The following is a 21,322-nucleotide window of genomic DNA, read 5'->3' on the forward strand; positions in this document are numbered from 1 at the left end:
AAAAAGTCTTCAGAAACTTCCCCAAGACAGTTATTGCTCCCTGTTCATTCTCTAACAGACTCCATTGTGCCAATTCCCAGTGCCTTGCTTGATTGAAAGTGAATAAAAATCCTGATTAAATAAAGGCGGCATACAGGAAATGTACTGACACAATACTTAGGGAGGGTTAAAATAATACAGCCACATAAAAGATAGAATGACAGCTTGGGATCTAGAAGATCCAGGTCCTACTTCTAAGACTCTCTTCACCTGACTTGTCTCACTTTACTCTGTTAGCTTTCTCCTGTCTTACCTCAAACTGACTTTCTCATACCGAGAAATACAGCTCTTGATAGTATTAGGTTGGTGCAAACGACAAATTTTTGTCATTACTTTTAATGGCAAAAACTGCAATTACTTTTGCACCAACTTAATATCTAAACGTTAAATTTCTCACCATATGCTAACAGGGAAAAAGAATGACCCTTTTGTTCAGAACTAGGTTGAGAAATACCAGGGAAATACTATATTGTGCCGCCAGAGGGGCAAAATACTGATTAGCTTGGTTTAAGTAGCCACCATCATTGAGCCATGGTACTATAGATGGAGAATCAGAGTTATCTAAAAGAAAAAAAAAGATGGTATCTAATGAAGACATCTGGGTGTCAGGGCATGTGGAGGTACAATTTTCGAGAGAGGGTGATAGTAAAAAGTGTGCCAAAAATTCCACAGATGCTCATTTTTACCTATTTATTTACATCTATTTTGGTAACCAGGCTGTGAAATACTTTAAGGCAATGACTATACCTTAAGACAGTGGCCCTGCCTTTATTTTCCAGGGACTAAAAATGCATTAGGTCTAAAACCTGATAGACCTCAACAGATATTATTATTTTTTAAATAACTGATATTGTTTGGCTCTGTGTCCCCATCCAAATTTTATCTTGAATTGTAATCCAAATTGTAATTCCCACATGTTGGGGGAGAGACCTTGTGGGAGGTAAATAGATTATGGTGGCAGTGTCCCCATGTTCTTCTCATGATAGTGAGTTCTCATGAGATCTGATGGTTTTATAAGGGGCATTCTCCACCTTTACTCTGTACATTTCCTCCATGTGAAGAAAGATGTTTTTGCTTCCCCTTCCACCATGATTGTAAGTTTCCTGAGGCCTCCCCAGGCATGCTGAATTGTGAATCAATTAAACCTCTTTCTTTGATAAATTATCCAGTCTCAGGCAGTTCTTTATAGCAGTGTGAGAACAAACTAATACAATAACACATGTGTTTAGTAACATACTTATGAATAACTTGTGTTAGGAAACTTATACTTTTATTTTTAGTATAATCTTCAGGGTGTTTGGAACTTTGAACAGTCAATCTTTACAGTTAAATCTAGAAGCAAAAAAATAAGTCAAATATTTTAATAATTGATTTCATAAGAAAAAATGTAGGGAGAAATATTTACATATATGACCAATTTAATGATTTGCATTTGTCTCCAAAGTCAACTTTGAATTTAATAACCAGGCTTTTACTTTCAGTTATAAAGTGATGGATAAATCTTTTCAATAATGTTTTTAGATTATATTCATACCCTTTGAAAGTATGAATAACTAGCTTGGTGGCTAGTTTAGTAGACTGATTTACCTTTTAAAACAATTTGCACCTATGTTTCTGATAGTATGTTTCTTTTGTGTTCTTTCTTGACCCAGTGAATATTCTGAAGATTCAAATGCTGTTTTTGGTGGATTTGCCTCCTGCAGGAAGGTGAACACTCAGACCACTCATTTGTCTTATATCATCCAGATTGACCAGTTCATCATTGACATCCTCTGTGATGTGTATGTCTGAATAATGGCATTTGGTTTTTCTGTGCCTAGCTGCTCTGGTTCTTCCAGCTCTAGGAAATGCAGTTTCTTGCTTTATCTCCTCTTTACTTGGGGATCTGTGTTCCTGGAGATGTAGGCATGTGGCACTGTTACAGTGTCTTCCTGCTTGGGAAGCACCTTCACTTTTAGAAGGACACTTGGGTCTCTTCCCAGCAGTTGAAGAAAGCTTCACATATTGGACTGTGGTTGAAGATGGCCTCCCATAGTTTGATTCATTGCCATTTGCATGCTTTTCTTTTGAGGGCTCACAGCATATATTCTGGGTGAAGTGTTCACTTCTGTGACTTCCTCTCAGAGAGAGATTACTCGATTCTCTGCTTGCAGATCTCTTTCTAGATCCAACACACCAGGATTTGGATCTGTGAGTATTGGACCTTGATCGTCTTTGGATTCTTCTCCTGGAGTGTGAACCAATTTCTACAGATTGGGAGAGTTGTCTACACTTCATCCTCTTTTTTCTGAAAGAACTCAGTTTCCTGCCATCTCTCTCAGGAGAAAAGGCATTTTCTGAAACGCAACTCCAAGAGGGGTCTCTCTCTCTGGATTTGCAACTTTTCAAGGATCTTTCTCTGGACAGTCTTTGAAAGGTCTTTGGTGAAGGATCTGAGTATTTGTTATTTTCTTCTTCTTTTTTCTGAAAGTTTATCTTCTGGCCAAGGCTCAAACCCTTTCTTTCTCTTAAACTATATTTCTGTGGATGAACCTGATTAGAAATTGCGGGGGTACTGAAGGTGTGTGTGGTTGTGTCACTCTTTCCCAGATTGTGGACATGATCAGGAAACAACTTTATCCCTTCTGTCTTTTTCTCCTGAACTTTTTTTTGGCAATTCAGTAATCCTGGGCACCTTTCCCTTGGAGTAGCCCACTTCTGGAGTATATTATTCATAGAAATGGTGCTTTTGTGGTCGCCTGATTCTGCTTTGTCTTTGAGTCCACCATAGGTTTTGCTTACTGTTTCATCATAGACTGGTGGGATTTCAGATTTCTTCAAGGAAAAGTTACCATTTGGAAACTGTTTCAAGCCTGACAGGGGCCTCTCCTCTTTATCCCATTGACCCTGGGTGTTTTTAGACTGCTTTGTATTATGTTGAGATATCAGTAGAGTGTGATTCTTCGGCAGAGGTGAAACAAGAGCTGATACAAGGGGCGTCTTGTTTACATATGGTGAAGCAGCAGAGCATTGATAGATGGCTCGCTGGTCATAGGTATCCATGTTGTAAGGTGAATGAACAAAACTAATAAACTCATGTAGGAAATGATGGGTGTGTTGTAAGAGATAAGGTTCCAGGAGGTGAATGAAGGACTCACTGTCCAAGTCATATTCTGTCATGTGATGGAGGATGGTGGTTAGGATGTTCTTCACTGTGTAGCCATAATTTCCATAAACAGCTGTTAGTTCCCGTTTCAGCCATGGAACCAGCCGGTGTAGGCAACCAGGGTTTCTTTTAAAATAATTAGCCGTAAAGTGCTTATGAGGTTTGTAGCCTCGAACGTGCGTCACCCAAATTCCAGAATAATACAGAGCTCTTCTGAACTTCATAACCACCTGATCTCTAAAGTAGCTCAGGGACATGGAGTTTGGCTGGAACTTCCCACTATCCCCAAACTCTCTCAGTAACTCTTGGATAGTCCGCTCTCTCAATGGCTTGATTTTCCTTTTGATATCCTCAAGGCTCAAAGTGAGATGATTGTTTTGAGAAGAACCCACATAGCTTTCCTCATCTGAGGGAAGAACTGCTGAGTCTTCTTTGTTATCACTCTCTGGCTTGGTGAGACAACACTGAGAAGGAAAGTACTGCATGCTAGAAGAAAGCATGGATTTCTTCCTTGATCTTGAATGTAAAGAGCCATTACCGCTTTCATGGGAACAGGGGTTCCAATCAGACTCATTCTGAGGACCCTCCGAACAATTAGGATACTCACAGTCAGATGAGGGATCTAATGACATTGCTGTTATATTGGATTATATATTTCACAGTCAAATATGAGAAAGATTGGCTCAAATCAATTCCTCACTTGCCATGAAAAATGTCTTTTAAAAGCACTCCATTCATGTTTTCATAATATATTTTATCTCCATGGAATAAATGGAGAATAAAGTTAAGAAACAAATTATTCCTCAAATTAATAATAATGTGCTCATAAAACCCAAAGTAGATAAGGCAATGGGGATACAGGCATAGATTTTCTTTTTCTCTCTCAAATTAGTTGTTGCAAACTCTGAAAAGCAAATTAGAAATAAACATCAAAGTTTAAGTACTATATTCTTTGATTTAGCAATTCTAATTCTATAAATTTAATCTAGCTGTTGGAACCATATATATGGAACTTATATGTGTTCCAACATATATATATGTTGACTTTATTTTTCTAACAACAAGAAACTGAAAACAACTTAAATATCCATCAGTAGGGGACTTGTTAAATAAATGATATTTCCTTCATAGTATTTAATATTATACAGCCATTCAAAACATGATGCAAAGAACATGTTAATATAAGAAGATTGCTGAATACATTTTTAAATTAAAAAGCTTATATAGAAGTATGAAAGACTGTTATAAACTCTTAAACAGTAAGCATTAATTTCTGTTAGCATTATGAACTCAAAACCTGAAAAGTTTTTCTATTAGGAGTAACAAAATAATGCTAGCTATAATAATTATGTATATACATACACACACACATATACGTGAGTGTGTGTGTGAGAGTGTGTGTGTGCATGCATGTATATGTATGCTAAGGAAATAAGCAAAATTGCCAGACATTAAAGAACCAGAGATAATTAGGAATCCAGAAAAGGAAGTGAGTTCTAATACCGGTAGTTATCCATATCTGGTGTTCTTGAGCTTTAATTCTGATAGAACTGATAGCTGCAGATGGTCAGAGACAAAGAATGGATTTTGTTGAAGGTTAAATATTTAATAGGAAACCCCTCCCTAAATCTGTGTATCCAAATGTTTACAGTCTCGCAAAAAGGCGAATTTGAAAAAATAAAAAATCACCCCACAAAAGAGTCAACAAGAACTCTTAGAAGAGCTATCACTAGAAACAAGTCAGTGTGTTTGCAGACTAAATGGAAACAATCAGTTTTCTTAAAAATCTCAAGAGCATAATTTATTTTGAGTTCCATACTGATCCCAGGCAACTAGTATAGGCAAACCCAAATTTTCTCTGGAGGAATGCAGCTTAAACCCAGGTCTCATGACACTTTTCCCATAAATTAGTTCACAATCAAACATCACCAACAAACAAAAAATTGGTCATCATATGCATTAGTCCACAGAAATAACAGAGAGCAAATTTGGCTCCTAAAGTAACTGGAAAATTATACACAGAGTATGTTCAAACAAATAAAGGTGTTTTGAAGGTGTTATCAAAAAAAAAGTGTATAAAATATGACAAAAGGGATTTGAAACATAACCAGAGCATTTCAAGAAATAAAAATATAAATATTGAAATTTTAAAATGAATGGATAAAATAAACACAAAATAGACATAGATGAAGAGAGTTATTAGTACATTAAGATGGAGATCTGAAAGAATGCATAGAATGCATCACAGAGACAAAAAGAGATGGACATTTGGAAGATAAAGACAACTTTTAAGTAAGACTGTTTAAGACGTTTAGGAAATAATAGAGAAAATGAAGGAAAAGTGATATTCAAACATATCTAACAACTTTCTGGAATGTGTAAAATATGTAAATCAGTTTCAGAATTATGATAAATTCCAAGTATAATAACTAAAAAGAAATCCCCTCTAACATAGATCAAAGTAAAACTGTTGTACACCAAAGATGAAGTGACTGCCCAGTTGTAATTATATAAATCAAACAAAAAAAGACTATATCTTCAAAGTACCGATTAAAGCAAACCTGTCATCTTGGAAATATATATCCAATGAAAGTGCCTTTCAAGGATTAGGTCAAAATTTGAATTTTGAGAGAAAGACATTTGTGAGAAACTAAACCCCCCAAAAGTTAAAGACCAACCAACCCTTTCTAAAAGAACATGTGAAAGATGTAGTTCAGAAGGAAAATTGTACAAAAATGACTACAGAAGGAATTGATGAGATGAAAGACAAAATGGTAAACAAAAATGGTAAACATATGGATCAATCTAAGCAAGACATGTATAAAACAACATCATAAATGTCTATATTGTGGGATTAAAATGAAAATAAAGCTCCAATATAAAAAAAGTTGGAAGGTGAGTAATTGAACTCAAAACATTTTAAAGTTTTTGTTTTATTATGAAGCTTAAGATATGTATGAAATTTAGACATAGTTAAATACATATATTAAAATGTCTACAATAAACACTAAAATAATAGAAATGGGCTGCATACAAACTTGTAAAAAGGAGAGACAGTGGAATTAAAGAGGAAAACATCAATGAAATTCAATATAAAAATAAAATAAGCAAGTCAAATAATGAATAAAATAGAATTTCATATGTAAATTTTAAAATAATAAATATAAAATTTAAATGGACATTCTTATGGGGCAAAACTACTTGTAAAGAAATCAATGGAATTGACAAACTCTGAAATGAAGATAGTGTTTCTTACCAGGTGTTAGAGAGGGAGATAAATGCCATCAAGAAGAGACATGTAGAGGTCTTCAAAGGTGGTAGATGTGTTCTATTTCTTAGCCAAGGGGGTGGGTATTATGCATTTACTTTATTGTTACTATTTAAAACTTACATATGTTACACATCTTTTCTAATATTTAATTAAATTTTTAATTCAAAAAAGATACACAGCACATGCTTGGATATATACAGAAAATTTCTGGACAGCTATACAAAAGATGCCAATATAGATGTAGATAGTTGAATTTGATGTAAGGACAGGAAAACAAAGCTTACATGTAGTGTCCAACTTATACTCAAAATGCAATTTTTTAAACCATTCACATGTATTATTTTCCTAATTAAAAAACTAGCTAAAAATAAAATCATGTATCACATAAAATACATCTTGAAATCTTGGTCTACACATTTTGAGCATTTTGGGCTGGCATATTTGATGAAAAATTGCTCACATTTTTAATAGTTAATATTTTTCATTTAGTTTGACTTCTCATTATTTTTGACATTTTTCCATGATAGAATCTACTTCTAGTTTTTTATTTTTATTTTCTGAGACAGAGTCTCACTCTTTCACCCAGGCTGGAGTGCAGTGGCACCATCTTGGCTCACTGCATCCTCCGTCTCCCAGGTTCAAGCGATTCCCCTGCCTCTACCTCCTGAGTAGCTGGGATTATAGGCACCTGCCATCACACTCGGCTAATTTTTGTATTTTTAGTGGAGACAGGGTTTCACCATGTTGGGCAGGCTGGTCTCGAACTCCTGACCTCAGGTGATCTGCCTGCCTCGGCCTCCCTAAGTGCTGAGATTACAGGTGTGAGCCACCGTGCCTGGAAAACTTCTAGTTTTTTAACTCATAGAATACTAGAGTTTGAAAGAACTTCAGAGATCATATTGTGTAGTAGTTTTCAAGGCTTTTGAAGGCAAAGAACTCTTGTAATAAAATCATACTGTGCAACACATTAAACATAACTCAGTCCTGTCTCTACCTCCCAACTTCCTCAGCACTGCCCACCTCACACCATACGTGGTTCTCCAATACAGCTCCACTAAATTATTAGAGTCGCAATGGAGTTTAGCTTTACAAAACTCTTGTCTACTTCACATCTAACTAGTGCAGAAATCTATATAACCCATAGCAGATTGTTACCTGGTTTCCGTTCCAATTCTGCCTCACAACTTTAGGTATTCTTAGACATGGTTCATTCCATTTCGCTGCAGCTTGGTCTAAGGATAAAGTTTTTCCTTGCTGCTAGCTAAAATCTTTTGTTATATAACTTCAAATTACTAGGCCAAACTGTGTCCTGGCTCAAATTTCCCATTCTTCCCCCTAGCCACACTAATCCCTTCCACCAAACTATGAGAGCCTCTCACATGTGAAGGCAGTTAGCTTATGGCCCCACACAACACAACCCTCTGACCCTAGCAACTGGGGTCTCTGTTCTGGCCTCCTCAATTTGGAACTACCTTAGGACCTCTTCCATCTGTGCCGTTTCACAGAGGAGAGGAGCTGATGAAACTAAGGCTGTCTGTACTCCCTTTTCCCCATAGATAATCCTTCTGTTTTCTAGAACTCCTAAATTTCTTGCCTAAACAGTCCTTCCACAGCCTGCACTAACCTCATTCTAGGTCTATCCTCAAGGGCAGACGACATGGTCAACATACACAAACCTAGAGTAGAGAAGTGGACATGAGGTGAGTGGATGGAATTTGTGAATGGAGACTGGAGTGCAAGAGGTTACTTATGATGCCAGTTATAAAAGGGACAGGATGCAGATAATGAGATTTTCCATTTGTACTTTTACCCCAACCCCCACAAATATTAAGAGCAATCCTACTCTCAAAACTTTTATTTTTCCAATCTTTTCATTTCTACTGTCTTCGAGCTCATTTTTATGATAGCTAATCCAATTCCTGCTAATACTAGGTTGCCAAATTAAAAATAACCTGTGTCTAGATCCCTCCAAGTTAAACAGTTTTAGTGAATTATTAATTTTTAAGCAAATATAGCCAAGCTGATTGCCTAACTTCCATCCCTTCTGTTGAGGTTTCAAGCCATCCTTTCCAGAGGTAATTCTTTCACCAAGTCTTCATTCACCTTGAAAGTAAAAATGACAGAAATTACATTATTTAGCAGATTTACCTCCTGGAGGATTTGGAGGTATCTGCAGTCATTTGAGCCTTAGTTTGCTGGATTAATTTGGTTGTAGTGGATCCCCTACACCTGTTTTGTTTGCCTTAGAGACAGAATTTAGAACACAGGGCAAGTTCTGCTATGGTCTAGGCAAAGAGAGAGCTCCAAGTTTTCCATGAAGCTTGGCATATTTTGTTTCCCAGCACTGTCCCAAGTGCCTTTAAGATGCAATCCTGAATAAAATGGGATTCAAATCCATGACTTAGAGGGTGCCAGAACTCTTTGTTTCAGTAGACCAATCAGAGCCAATGTTCTAACAAGTAGTCTGATTCAGAAGAGAGCAACAGTGCTTGGTGGAATATCACTTTTCCTGATGAATGAATTCTCCAAAGTAAAAGTTGCTGATGTCCTAATAATATTTGGACTTAAATTATTTAATAAGAAAATTGTCACTTTCTCTTTAAATGAAAGTTATGAATAGACCTGTGAGCATGTATTTGAGGTGGGTTGATCAACATCTTGGTTGTTTGTGTACCAACATTTTGGACTCAAAATGATACAAATTTGTTGATTATTTTTTCAGGCCCTTTACTCGTCCGTGGCTAAATACCAGTTAATACAAAAAACACAATTGGAAGGTCACTTAAAATAGAACATTTTTCTTTTCTGTTGCTTTTCTGACTGATAAGCTCGCTTAAAGTTTAGTCATGCTTAACCAGGTTATTCAACCTCTCTCAGATCCAGAACGAAACCAATTTAGCTCACAGGATATTTAGAGGGATTATATGGGCTACTCTGTGTTAGTGCTTGGCATCTAATAACAGTTCAATAGAACAGACATTTTAATGTTATTTTTAGCGTGCTTCATTGAGAATGCCCAAGATAGTGCATCATCTTTTATAAAAATTGTGTTTTGTGTGATTTTTTTAACCCAAAATTGATACCAATTCTGTTATCCCTGTAACTTTTAGGCAATATAGAACCATGTATCTTCATACCTATGTCAGCAGTATGTAGAGGAAAGAAGAGTACCGAAATGAGTTTTTGTTCTAGCAGTACCCCCAGCACATACCCATATGCTCCCTGAACCTCAGCTTACTTACCTGTGAAATGAAGCTTGTAGAAAGGTTCAGGCCAGGTACAATGGCTCACGGCTGCAATCCCAGTACTTTGGGAGGCCGAGGTGGGTGGACCACAAGGTCAGGAGTTCGAGATCAGCCTGGCCAAGATGGTGAAACCCCGTGTCTACTAAAAAAAAAAAAAAAAAAAAAATACTGTGTGGTGGCGGGTCCCTGTAGTCCTAGCTATTCGAGAGGCTGAGGCAGGGAATTGTTTGAACCCAGGAGGCAGAGGCTGCAGTGAGCCGAGATCTCACCACTGCACTCCAGCCTGGGCAACAGAGCGAGACTCTGTCTCAAAAAAAACGAAAAAAAAAAAAAAAAAAGATTCAAACAAGATAATAGGTGATAAAAATACTCTGTAAAATACAATAATTAGTAACAAAGTTCACTCAGGAGATAGTCCCCTGTAGACAGTGTCTAGCACAGTAAAGAATACTCAGTAAATATCTGTCGGAAGAAGGAAGGAGTGGGTAGAGCTGTAAGGAGAACGAGATGGAAAAACAAAAGGAAAATTCATAAGGGTGGGACATTATATTTTCTCTTTTTTATTCATACATAGTAATTAATACTTAATACTTATGGGGTACTTGTCATATTTTAATACATGCATACTCTCTGTAATGATCAAATCAGGGTATTTGGGATATTCATCACCTCAAATATTATTTCTTTGCATTGGAAACATTTCAAATCTACTATTTTGAAATATACAATATATTGTTGTAACTGTAGTTATCCTACCATGCTATTCAAGTCCTAGAATTTATTCCTTCGAACTGCATGTTTGCAACTATTAACCAACCTCTCTTCACCAACCCCCCACCCACATTCTTCCAAGTTATTACTCTACTTTGTCTTCATGAAACCAATTACTTTAGCTTCCACATATGACTAAGGAAGTGATATTTTCTTTCTGTGCCTGGATTATTTCACTTAACATAATGATCTCTAGTTTCAGTCATGTTGCCGTAAATTACAGGATTTTATTCTATTTTTTTATGTCTGGGTAATATTCCATGTGTACATATACCACATTTTCTATATCCATTCATCTGTTGATTCCTTATCTTGGCTATTGCGAGTAGTGCCACAGTAAATTTGGGAGTGCAAACCTCTTTTTCTGTATACTGATTTCCTTTTCTTTGGATGGATACCCAGCAGTGGGATTTCTGGATCACATGGTAGTTCTATTTTTAGTTTTCTGTAAAGCCCCCATACTGATTTCCATAATGGCTGTACTAATTTACATTCCTACCGATAGTGTATGAAAGTTCCCTCTTCTCTGCATCCTTACTAGCATTTGTTATTTTTTGACTTTTTGTTAATAGCCACTCTAACTAGGGTAAGATGATATCTCATTGTGGTTTTGATTTGCATTTCCTTGAGGATTAGTGATGTTGAGAATTTTTTCATATACCTGTTGGCCAAGTTTCTCTTTGAGCTGCTTATATTTCAGTCTGTCTCTTCATTTTTTTTCCTCCACCACTTTCTTCCTTTCCTTTTCTTATTTTTACTTCTTCAGTTCCTAAGTTCCCCAAATTATGAACCAGCTTAGAAGGGAAAGGGTTGTTGGGAGAGGGATACACTAGCATCCACAGTGAGATATTTCCAGTGGCTTAGGAAGATCTTAAGATAACAATGATAAGATGATATGTAACAAGTAACCTAATCAGTGATAGCCAAGAGATCAGATTCTTCATTATTCCACTTCAGTCCTCAGCTAGAAACTTGGAAGTCTGGCTCTTCTGGCTTTTTAAAAGTCATGTGGCTTTAGAGCAGAGTTTCTCCACTGAGCACTATTAAGGCCAGATAATTCTTTTCTATATACAATAGATTGTTAAGTACCATCCCTATTCTCTACCCACTACATATCATTAGTACTTCTTCCACCCCAATATGACAAAAAATGTCTTCAGAGATTGTCAAATGTCCTGGCAGGAAAGAATTGCCCCCCAGTTGAAAACTACTATTCTAAAGCATAAAATTATTGTGTTTTGAGATAGTTTTCCCTGCTGGAGCCGGAGTAGTTCTCCTACCCTAAAGCTCTGGTGTGAATTCATGGGAATGATCAAGTGCAAAATAGTTGAGAAAGCATGAGCTTTGAAGCCGGGAAATCTAAGCTTGAATTTTGACATCTTTCATTTGTATTTGTTTTTCATAGGCAACTTAGTTAACTTCTCTGTATTTTATTTACTCAATCTGTGTACTAGAATATGGAAGTTTCATTCATAGCACTTATCACCACCAACTATGTGTCTATTTTTTTCTCTGCCTTCACTGGAATATAAGATTCATGAGGAAAGAAGGGTAGAGTCTTTGGTTTATAACCACTGTGTCCCCATTGCTTAGAATAAGTCAGGCATATAGGAAGGCCTCATATGTACTTGTTCAATAATTTTTCTATAAGTAGCACAAAGTCCATGTCTAGTACATAGTAGGCATCAGCAACTGTACTTTCAGTTGGTTCTTATTCATGGTAGTTATGTTCTATAATGCCATCACAAACACTGAATTAAGCAACTACTGAACCACTGCTCCTAGGGGAAATATGGGGTTGGGTTCCCTTGGGCCTCTGGTAACATTTTCATCAATAGCACAATATATACCTCATTTTAGCTGTGTCTGTTTGAAGAAATTCTGTTTTATATATGTTGTTGATTCATTAACATTGAACTCGCAGCCAGCAGCACTATAACTCATGCCTGAACTAACTTCATCAAACTCATGTGTTTTCTCTGAAGGCATATTATGTATGATTTCTCTTGTACTTAGGAAAAACAGACAACATTTTAGAACTATATTTGGGGACCATTTGAAAGAGCAAATCTTTAACAAAAAAGCATAAAAATGCAAAAAACATGGCACTAGCTTGTTGTGAGAAAAACATGGGACTCAACTTCCTCTCCTCCCCTCAAACTTGAAAGTTGCTGAGAGACCACAGAGTGAGTTGGATAAGTCCAGCTTGGTGAGTAGATGAGTTTAATAGGACTTACATACAGGGCACTCCTGGATGGTGGCAGGACAGCTCTAGAGATCTGTGGCGCCACCCATCTCTAAACTGCTTTCAAGCTAATTTTCTGGCTCTTTGCCTCCTGTGTTTGAGTGAGGAGACTGTCTTTCTTGATAGGTTCTCAGATACTCTCTGGGATGTTGGGTTCTCAGAAACACCTGCTTCTTGGCTGGGCACCATCGTCTTGGTTCACTGTTCAGCCTTCAGGGATAAGGCAGCAGACATATGCCGTTAAATGACCTGGTGGGGGATCTGTCACACTGCATGAGTAGATCATGGACAGAACACTTACTTACAGTACGAGAGCTGAAACAAGAAGGCAGAATGTCACCTTGTTTTACTTCAGCTGCAAATATGTACCCTGGTGAGTCAAATTTTTTGCCACACTGCACATGTCCATAGATGACCATGAAAATGTCACAATCATTGATTTAGAGGTTAAAAAATAAATGCTGGTATGTGGACACATTTATAAATATAGAATCCACAAATAATAAGGATTAACTATATTCGTGGACAAAGTCAGCTTCTGCAAAAGAACACAAGAAGATACTTACTAACTTAATTATCAGGGAGAGTAATGAAACTTCAACCCGAGTGTGGTATTTTCTTATTTTTATCTAACAACAGAATACAACTTTTCTCACCAAGGTACCCCCTTTACCAACACACAAAAGAAAATGGGGATTACAACTTCCTGGGTGAATGCTTTGTTCCCATTCTACGTTCCTTGTGATTCCTCATTTTCCACATATTAGGGGATTTTCCAGTTATCTTATTGTTATTGATTTCTAGTTCAATTGCACTGTGGTCTGAGAGCATACATTCTTTGATCTCTATACTTTTAAATTTGTTAAGTTGTGTTTTATGGGTCAGAGTATGGTTTATCTTGTTGAATGTTCCATGTGAACTTGAGAAGCATGTACAATCTGCTGTTGTTGGATGAAGCATCTATAAATACCAATTAGATCAAGTTGATTGATAGTGTGGCTTAGGTCAGCCATAACCTTACTGATTTTCTGCCTGACTGATCTATCAATTACGGAAAGAAGAATGGTATTGAAGTTTCCAACTATAATAGTGCATTTTTCTTTTTCTCCTTGCAGTTCTATGTTTTCACTTTATGTAGTTCGATGCTTTGTTGTTAAATGCATGTCTTATTGAAGAATTTACCCTTTTATCATTATATAATGTCCCTCTTTATCTCTGATAATTTTTCTTATTCTGCAATCTGCATTGTTTAAATTGAATATAGCTACTTCAGCTATCTTTTGATTAGTGTTAGCATGGTATATCATTCTCCATCCTTTTATTTTGAATCTAAATCTTTATATGTAAAAGGGGTTTCTTGTAGAATGAGTCTCATTTTTTAACTATTCTGTTAGTCTCTGCCTTTTATTGCTGTATTTAGACCCTTCACATTTAAAGTCATTATTGATATAGTTGGGTTAATAGCTATCATGTTTTTAACTGTTTTCTATTTATTGCATTTGTTTTTTGCTTATTTCATTTAATTAATTAACTTTTTTGGTACTTCATCAGAGTCTTGCAAACACTCCATGAGGGAAATATCTTGGATTGGTTCCCATTTAGAGATAAAGAAACCAAGGTTATTAAAATAAAGTGATGTAACCAAGGTTCCATACAATAAAAATGACAGCAAGAATTTGAAATTTGTGAGTGTTCTTTACATGACAACATTATCTATCATATATTCAGCAAACTCATCAACAAAACTCTGATAAAGCTTCCAAACCACATAAAACTATGCCCTCAAAATTTCTAAAATCTACATGCCTCCCCAAGGTTTTTTCTCTCCAAAAACAATCTGGGAACATTTAAGAACCCAGAATATTTGCTTTAGTTAAACCAAAACACCATAGATTAAGTAACAGCCAGTGAATAACAAATTCTAACATGGTTAGCATAAGAGCAAGAACAAAATGGAAAAATGTACTTTTTGCTTCTTCACAGAGACTGGTATTATCCATGAAAATTAAGCATACAGTTTCAGGGTGCCAGGTTTCTTAAAGAGCAAGAAAAAATTGTAGCCCTATTCTCAGCCAGGCTGTTCAGTTTTATCTTCCCATAGACTGAGGTCATTTAAAATGAATTGTTACAACCTGGCTCCTGAATGATGATCTATTTCTCTATAAAAGTGCCTCTCCCTGCTTCCATGGGGAAGAGAGGAAAGACAAAACTGTCTCTAACCCCAAACTATAATTTTAGTAATTACTAAACCAAGTGACTGCAGCCATAATTGAGTCATTCAAAGCCAAATGGTAACAATAATTATTTTGTCAAATTTGAATAAAAAAGAGTTTTTTTGGAGGGAAGAAGTGGAGTTGAGCTCAGGAGACCTGAACTGTCAGTCACAGAGCAGGAGACTTTTCCAAGCAGAGACGATCTTCCTGGCACTGTGGTTCTCTTTTGTGACTATGATAGACGTTCCTTGTTACAGATTATGGCCTTGTCACACTTAAACTAATCTCTCTTCCTGTTTTCAGGCCCAGATCATTCCCCTGGGCAGCAGTCATCAATTTACATGGAGAGGCACCTGAAGAAACACAAAACCTATTTATCACACTTGCTCAGAGTGTACTAACAGCGACTTCAAACTAAGCATGGATCCACATTTCAATCAGGCTATACCTCTGCAGCATCATAAATAGTGTTAAGATATATTAAGAAAATAGATGGAAGAGGAGAGAGAGAGACTCATGTGAAATATGGAGGTCAGTGAACTCAACCCTCATATGACCACTTTAGTGTCTATATGAATTCAGTATAGCTTAGATAATATCCAAACATTTTAAAGTCACCTGCTTACTTGGGAATGGGCACTTCACCATGACAGTTGATGAAACAGAAGCCATATTTGGTTAGAAATTCAGAAACCAGAGAGGAAGGGGTTCATATCCTTGAATCTTCTTCCCTCTAACTAACCAACTATTGTCTGTGCATCCAGTTACTAGTTTCAATACAGACAATATTTCCTACTTGCCCTTCTTAGGTTCTATCTTCCATTCAGAATGGTCAGTACTATTTCTGCTGAAAGCTGAGTTTGCCTCACTTTCTTCTAAGGAATGTACTTTCTTCCCAATGTTATAAATTTTTCAGACTTCACTAAAGATGCAAATGACATTGCTGATATTCTGTCATGGTCAGGGAGTTAAGGGGGAAGCAAATCTTTCAATGTCAGTGGATTCAAGGTCCTAGAGTCCCATCAGTTCAAAGGGAAATGAATTGAACAGAATCAGGAGTCACTTATTTGGAACAATTTCGCGCCTTTCCCCTCCCCCAAATATTCTTTTCTTTGTTAATATTCATGTCAGTTGCATATATAATAATCTAGAACAAGGCTGTCAAACGATGCCTTTGGGTCAAATCTTATTCCCTATTATGGTAAATAATGTTATATTGGAATATATAATAGCCACATCTGCTTGTTTGCTTATTTTCTATAGCTGCTTTCCTGCTACAAGGGCAGAGTTGAGTAGTTCTGCAGAGACCATATGGCTCACAAAGTTGAAAATATTCACAATTTGACTCTGCAGAAAACACCTGCAGAACACTGATCTAGAATGTGATCAGAATGTATTTATTTTGAATAACTTGCATGTTTTCCCTCAGAAAAATCTTCTTTCGTGGATACTCCTATCAATGTCATACAGCAAGCTAGAGCATACTAAACACAATTTATTTTGAATAGTTTTGCATGCCCCTTTCCCATGAAAGGTTCTTCTCCTTATGTTGATATGTCCTGTCACTTTCACAAAATCGTTATTTGAGTTGATGTATTTTACTCTTTTTCCTACGAAGTCTCCATTAGAATGACCAAATATATATAAAACTGAACTGAATTTTAATAATACAAAATAATATAAAATCTGCTTGTGATGCCAATAAAAGATAGAAAAGGGAGAGTTGTGACTATAATCAATAATTAAATTTAAAAAATATGTTTATATCTCACTTTGGATACTACTCATCAAACTAATCACAATTAACTCTATATTAAAACTTAAAATTGAGACCAAACTACACTGAAAGATAAGTAAATTGCTTTACAAGCTTTAATTGCCAAATCAGAAAAAAGTGAATTAAGGAATTCATATTTTTTTAAATTTAAGAATTTTTAAAAAGTGCACAACAAAAATACAGAAACAAAGGTGAAATAAAAGTAAAAGCAAATGATCCTGAAATAGGAACCAGAAAGATAGGTGAATTGATAAAGCAGAGATGATATAAAACATAATTAATAAATGAGAAAACTCTGGAGTACTGGCTATGAAGACACATACTCTGGAGCCAAAAAGGCCTGGGTCTGAACCTCTCAGCTCCACCACTTAATGGATGTGTCACCTCTGATGATCTATTTCTCTTCTCATAGAAGAGGACTCGGATGTGCAGATAACCAGAGGCTTCTCAATGGTAATGTGCATAAAAACACAAAGCATTAGTGATAGTTACAGAGGCAAGGCAAGAAACAACCTCAAATGTTCAGGAAAGGACTTTCAAAGGAGCTAGGAATATATGTTTAAGAACGAAGAGTGGGCCAAACAAAGAAATGTGCATGACTCCAAATAAATGTTATATTATGGGGAAAGAAATAATAATTGCAAATGTATTTGTTGAATAATAACTGCACATTTATAGATTTATCTCCTACTTTAGATTGTGAGCTTTCTGATAATAGAATATGTCGTTCCTTTGGTGAAAGAATGAACAAACACCTTCATCTTTTTAACAAATTCACTGAGATAATTTACGTGCCACAAAATTTACCCATTTGAAGTGTATAATTCAATACATTTTAGTAAATAGACCAAGTTGCACAGTGATGACCACAATTCACTTTAGAGCATTTCTGTCGCCTCCGTAAGCTTCCTTGTGTCCAGTTACAGTTAATCCTCATTCCTATCCCTGTTTTGTGATTGACAAAACTGATACCCAGAAAAATTATTTGACTTTCTTATGGCCGTAAAAATGAGTGTGATAAACAGGTCTAGAACTCAAGACTACTGACATCCTTTATGTCCAAACCCACTTCACTATACCATACAATGCTCTCTGCCATGATAATGTAACAATAATTAAACCTGAGAATCAGGTATTACACTCTCTTTTTTTTTTTATCAACAACAACCATATTGTCATTGTTATTTCTATTTTCATTATCATTGATGAGGATTATATTATAAAATAAAATATATAGCGTTCACTGTTACCTATTCTAGGCATTATGCTGTATAGATTGTCACCTTTAGAATAGAGGCTATCATACCATGTAGCAGCTCCAACAATCCCTGAGTTTCAAATGTGCTTGAAGACTCTTCTGTCAGAGCCATTTTCAATTTTAATGATTATATTTGCCTAGCAGCCAACTTGGCAAACTCAGTCCAGAATCTTAAAATCTATCAGTAAAATGAGTGATAAAAGAAGGGACATGCATTAGAAATCCTAATCCCACGTGAGGCAGGGTTGTATGGTCAAACTTTCACCTAACACTATCAACATCTTAAAATAGACAAATGGAAACAAAAGAAAAATCAGTAAGTCTGCAGTGTGGTCATAGCAGCTTAACTTCTTTTTCTCTATTAGACTTGATTTTTGATGTGTGTAGCTTTTCTCTGCTATTCAAAAAACCATTAGATATCAAAATTCTATGTATAGTGAAATTGTTTTAGTCCCAGAGTACTACCTTGATTGGCTCTGCTGTTGTTAGAGCATGGCAAAAATGAATTTCCCATAAATTCTCTGTGCACCAATGATGTTTTGGTTCATGCTTTGAGTAACGGACTAAATCAGCTCTCTTAACAGGCATCTGTTTATAACTCACTCATACAGCATGATTATTTGGTGAAAACAAGCACTTTTCAAAACACTTTTGCAGAGATCTACTTAGGAAGAAGATAATGCTGGGAGATCAAAATGAGAATAAAACGTGGATGCGTAGTCCTTACATCAAGCTAATTAACAGCTTGGCACTTCCAACATTGAAAGCACGCAATTATCATGGGCCAAAATACTGGTCATCAACATTTCTGTAATGCAGCTGGCACCAAAAGTATCATACAAATAACTTCCAGCAAAGGCTAATGGAGGCAGACATAATGCCCCAGACCAGCTTGAAAATGGAGACTGGAACCCACAGCAATTAGACATTTCATTATGGAAAAAGTAACTGTGGCCATTCAAGAGTGACATGATTAAGATATCCAATTGCTTCTCGAAAATAAACTGCTACCATCTTTTATTCTGCTCCATGTGAGGTTGAACCTTTATCTTGTCAAAAATGTCTAAGCATATGTATAACATTCCCACAGACAGTGGAGTAAGAGACACTCAGAATGCTCTATTCATGAGGGGGCATTGCTGAAAAAGATGTTTTTCCTTTTCACATACACCTAACATTGTGTACAGATACCTAGGGGTCTTGTGTGGATCTGAACTCCATCTCTGAGGGTTCCTAATGTAATGCCTTTAGTGGGTATAAAATATATAACACGCAATGTTAAAGGATTATTCAGGGAGTTTGTTTTGATGGAAAAATAAACTGAACAAATATGGACTAATTAAAAATGTATGTATTGTGTGTCTGATATGGGTTAAGTACTATGGTAGGCACCCAGATACACAGGAAAATAAATAATCATCTTTGCCCTTGAGAGTTTCCCATTTTAGTGGGAAAGGCACATTTTTAAAGAAATATATTCAATATAAAATGTTAACTGTTCGGAGGGCAAAATTTCCAGGATAAAAAAAGGACCAAAGTAGAACACTGGGATGAAAGCTGGAGGAGGGAGTTGGGGGGGAGTTGAGTGAAGGTCTCATGGGGATTACTCTAGGTTTAATTTACTACAGCACATATGGGTACATTTCTGGGGCTTATGATATTTCAATTTCCCCATCAGATCCTATCACTGAGAAAGATGAACCCTGAATATCTGGGACAGGTCTCAGTTAATTTACAAAGTTTATTTTGCCAAGATCGAGAACATGGACCCATGACACAGTCTCAGAAAGTCCTGGCAAAATGTGCCCCAAGGTGGCCGGGGCACAGCTTGGTTTCATATTTTTTAGGAAGATATGAGACATCAATCAATATGTATAAGATGCACATTGGTTTCGTCTGGAAAGGCAGGACAACTTAAGCAGGGAGGGGGCTTCCAGGTCACAGGTAGGTGAGAGACAAATGGTTGCATTCTTTTGAGATTCTGATTAACCTTTCCAAAGGAAGGAATTGGATATGAATTCATTTTAGTGAGCAGAGGCATGACTTTGAATAGAATGGGAGGCAGGTTTGTCCTAAGCAATTCACAGCTTGACTTTTTTCTTTACCTTAGTGATTTTGGGGGCCCCAAGATTTATTTTCCATTCACATTTCCTCACTTTTATTTTTAAAATCTTTTGGAGAAATTCTGATTCTTACTGTCTCATAGAGACCACGGTTCCTTTCATTTCTTTCCTCTAGGGACTCATTCCTTTGTAGGAATTATGTATGCATAAAATGATGTATAAAGTAATATAAACATAATCTTATTGTAGGCACCTAAAAGCATGATTCTGAAAATGACTCTATAATCTTCACCAGACTGCTCAAAAAGGGTCAACGGAACAAATTAGTTAAAAAAAAAATAATTGAGGTGTGTTATCTTAACAACCCTGGCTCATTCACCATCCATGAAGGTATACAAAGAGACCTGACTCAAATGCTGGCTCAGAACTTCCCACATGATTAACAAGTGAACTACTTAATCCTGGTGAACTTTATATTTCTCATTTGTGAAATTAGAATAATAATAATAAATTGAGAGAGTTAAGGTAAATGAAGTATTAGAAGAATCATCATGTATACAAAGAAAGTACTCAATAAATGTTAGTTTCCTTTCAATTTTACCTTCTCTGTAACTATCTTAATAACCTTTCCCAGTTGATAGAGTAACCACATCTCTACCAATTTGTTTCTTTTTGGAAATACTGCATTTTCAGTTACTTATTACTTGAAATTAATGTCAGTCTAGGAAATTTCTGTCTCATTTTCTGTTTCAACAACAAGGACAATAATATGTTAGCATGTAAAGTGTCCTGGACTAGAAAACCAATGACTCTCTCCTCTTCCCCAGCTATGAGATCTAACCATTCAAACTTCTAGATTTCCAGCTCCTGAAAAGTTACTACACTATGTACATTTTCTCATCCTTTTTATTACCAAGAGCCCTTTCCCTTATTTTTTATATAAATCAATGTTTGGAAAATTTTTATTGCCATAGACACTGTATTATAATCATTTCTTTAAAGTTTATTAATCAAATATAAATAAATTGATCTTTTAATTAGCATGAGCTAATCAGTATTACCACACAGAATTACTATAATTTCAGGCAAAATCAAAGAGAAGTGGAAATTTATTTTCAAAGGTGAATGTGTTACAACTTAGTTGGCACTTTCTTGCTGGCTACTCAAAATAAAACAACACCTGGAGACAGCAGGTGTTGCAGCAAAGAAAGAGTTTAATAATTGCAAGGTAGGTGAGTGAGGATTATAGGAGATATTTCTCAAATCCACCTCCCCTAGAATTTGGAGAATTAGGT

The 21,322-nt window shown here is 36.1% G+C and overlaps 1 protein-coding gene across 1 annotated transcript; it reads right to left on the minus strand.

The window, feature by feature from the left end:
• Nucleotides 1-1,289: 1,289 nt before the first annotated feature.
• LOC104660381 (E3 ubiquitin-protein ligase Topors-like) lies at nt 1,290-8,670 on the minus strand. The gene is made up of 2 exons (XM_010360724.2): nt 8,604-8,670; nt 1,290-4,088 (listed from the first exon to the last, which is right to left on the minus strand). The coding sequence occupies exon 2, from the start codon at nt 3,814-3,816 to the stop codon at nt 1,708-1,710; it is 2,109 nt and encodes a 702-aa protein (XP_010359026.2). The 5' UTR covers nt 3,817-4,088; nt 8,604-8,670; the 3' UTR covers nt 1,290-1,707.
• Between the last annotated feature and the right edge of the window lie 12,652 nt (nt 8,671-21,322).

This window comes from Rhinopithecus roxellana, chromosome 16 (assembly GCF_007565055.1).
Source record: "Rhinopithecus roxellana isolate Shanxi Qingling chromosome 16, ASM756505v1, whole genome shotgun sequence".
Lineage (NCBI taxonomy): Eukaryota > Metazoa > Chordata > Mammalia > Primates > Cercopithecidae > Rhinopithecus > Rhinopithecus roxellana.

What these genes read in the sequence shown, in the direction of transcription:
- LOC104660381 (XM_010360724.2), bottom strand. Translation starts at nt 3,816, where the DNA reads ATGTCATTAGATCCCTCATCTGACTGTGAGTATCCTAATTGTTCGGAG.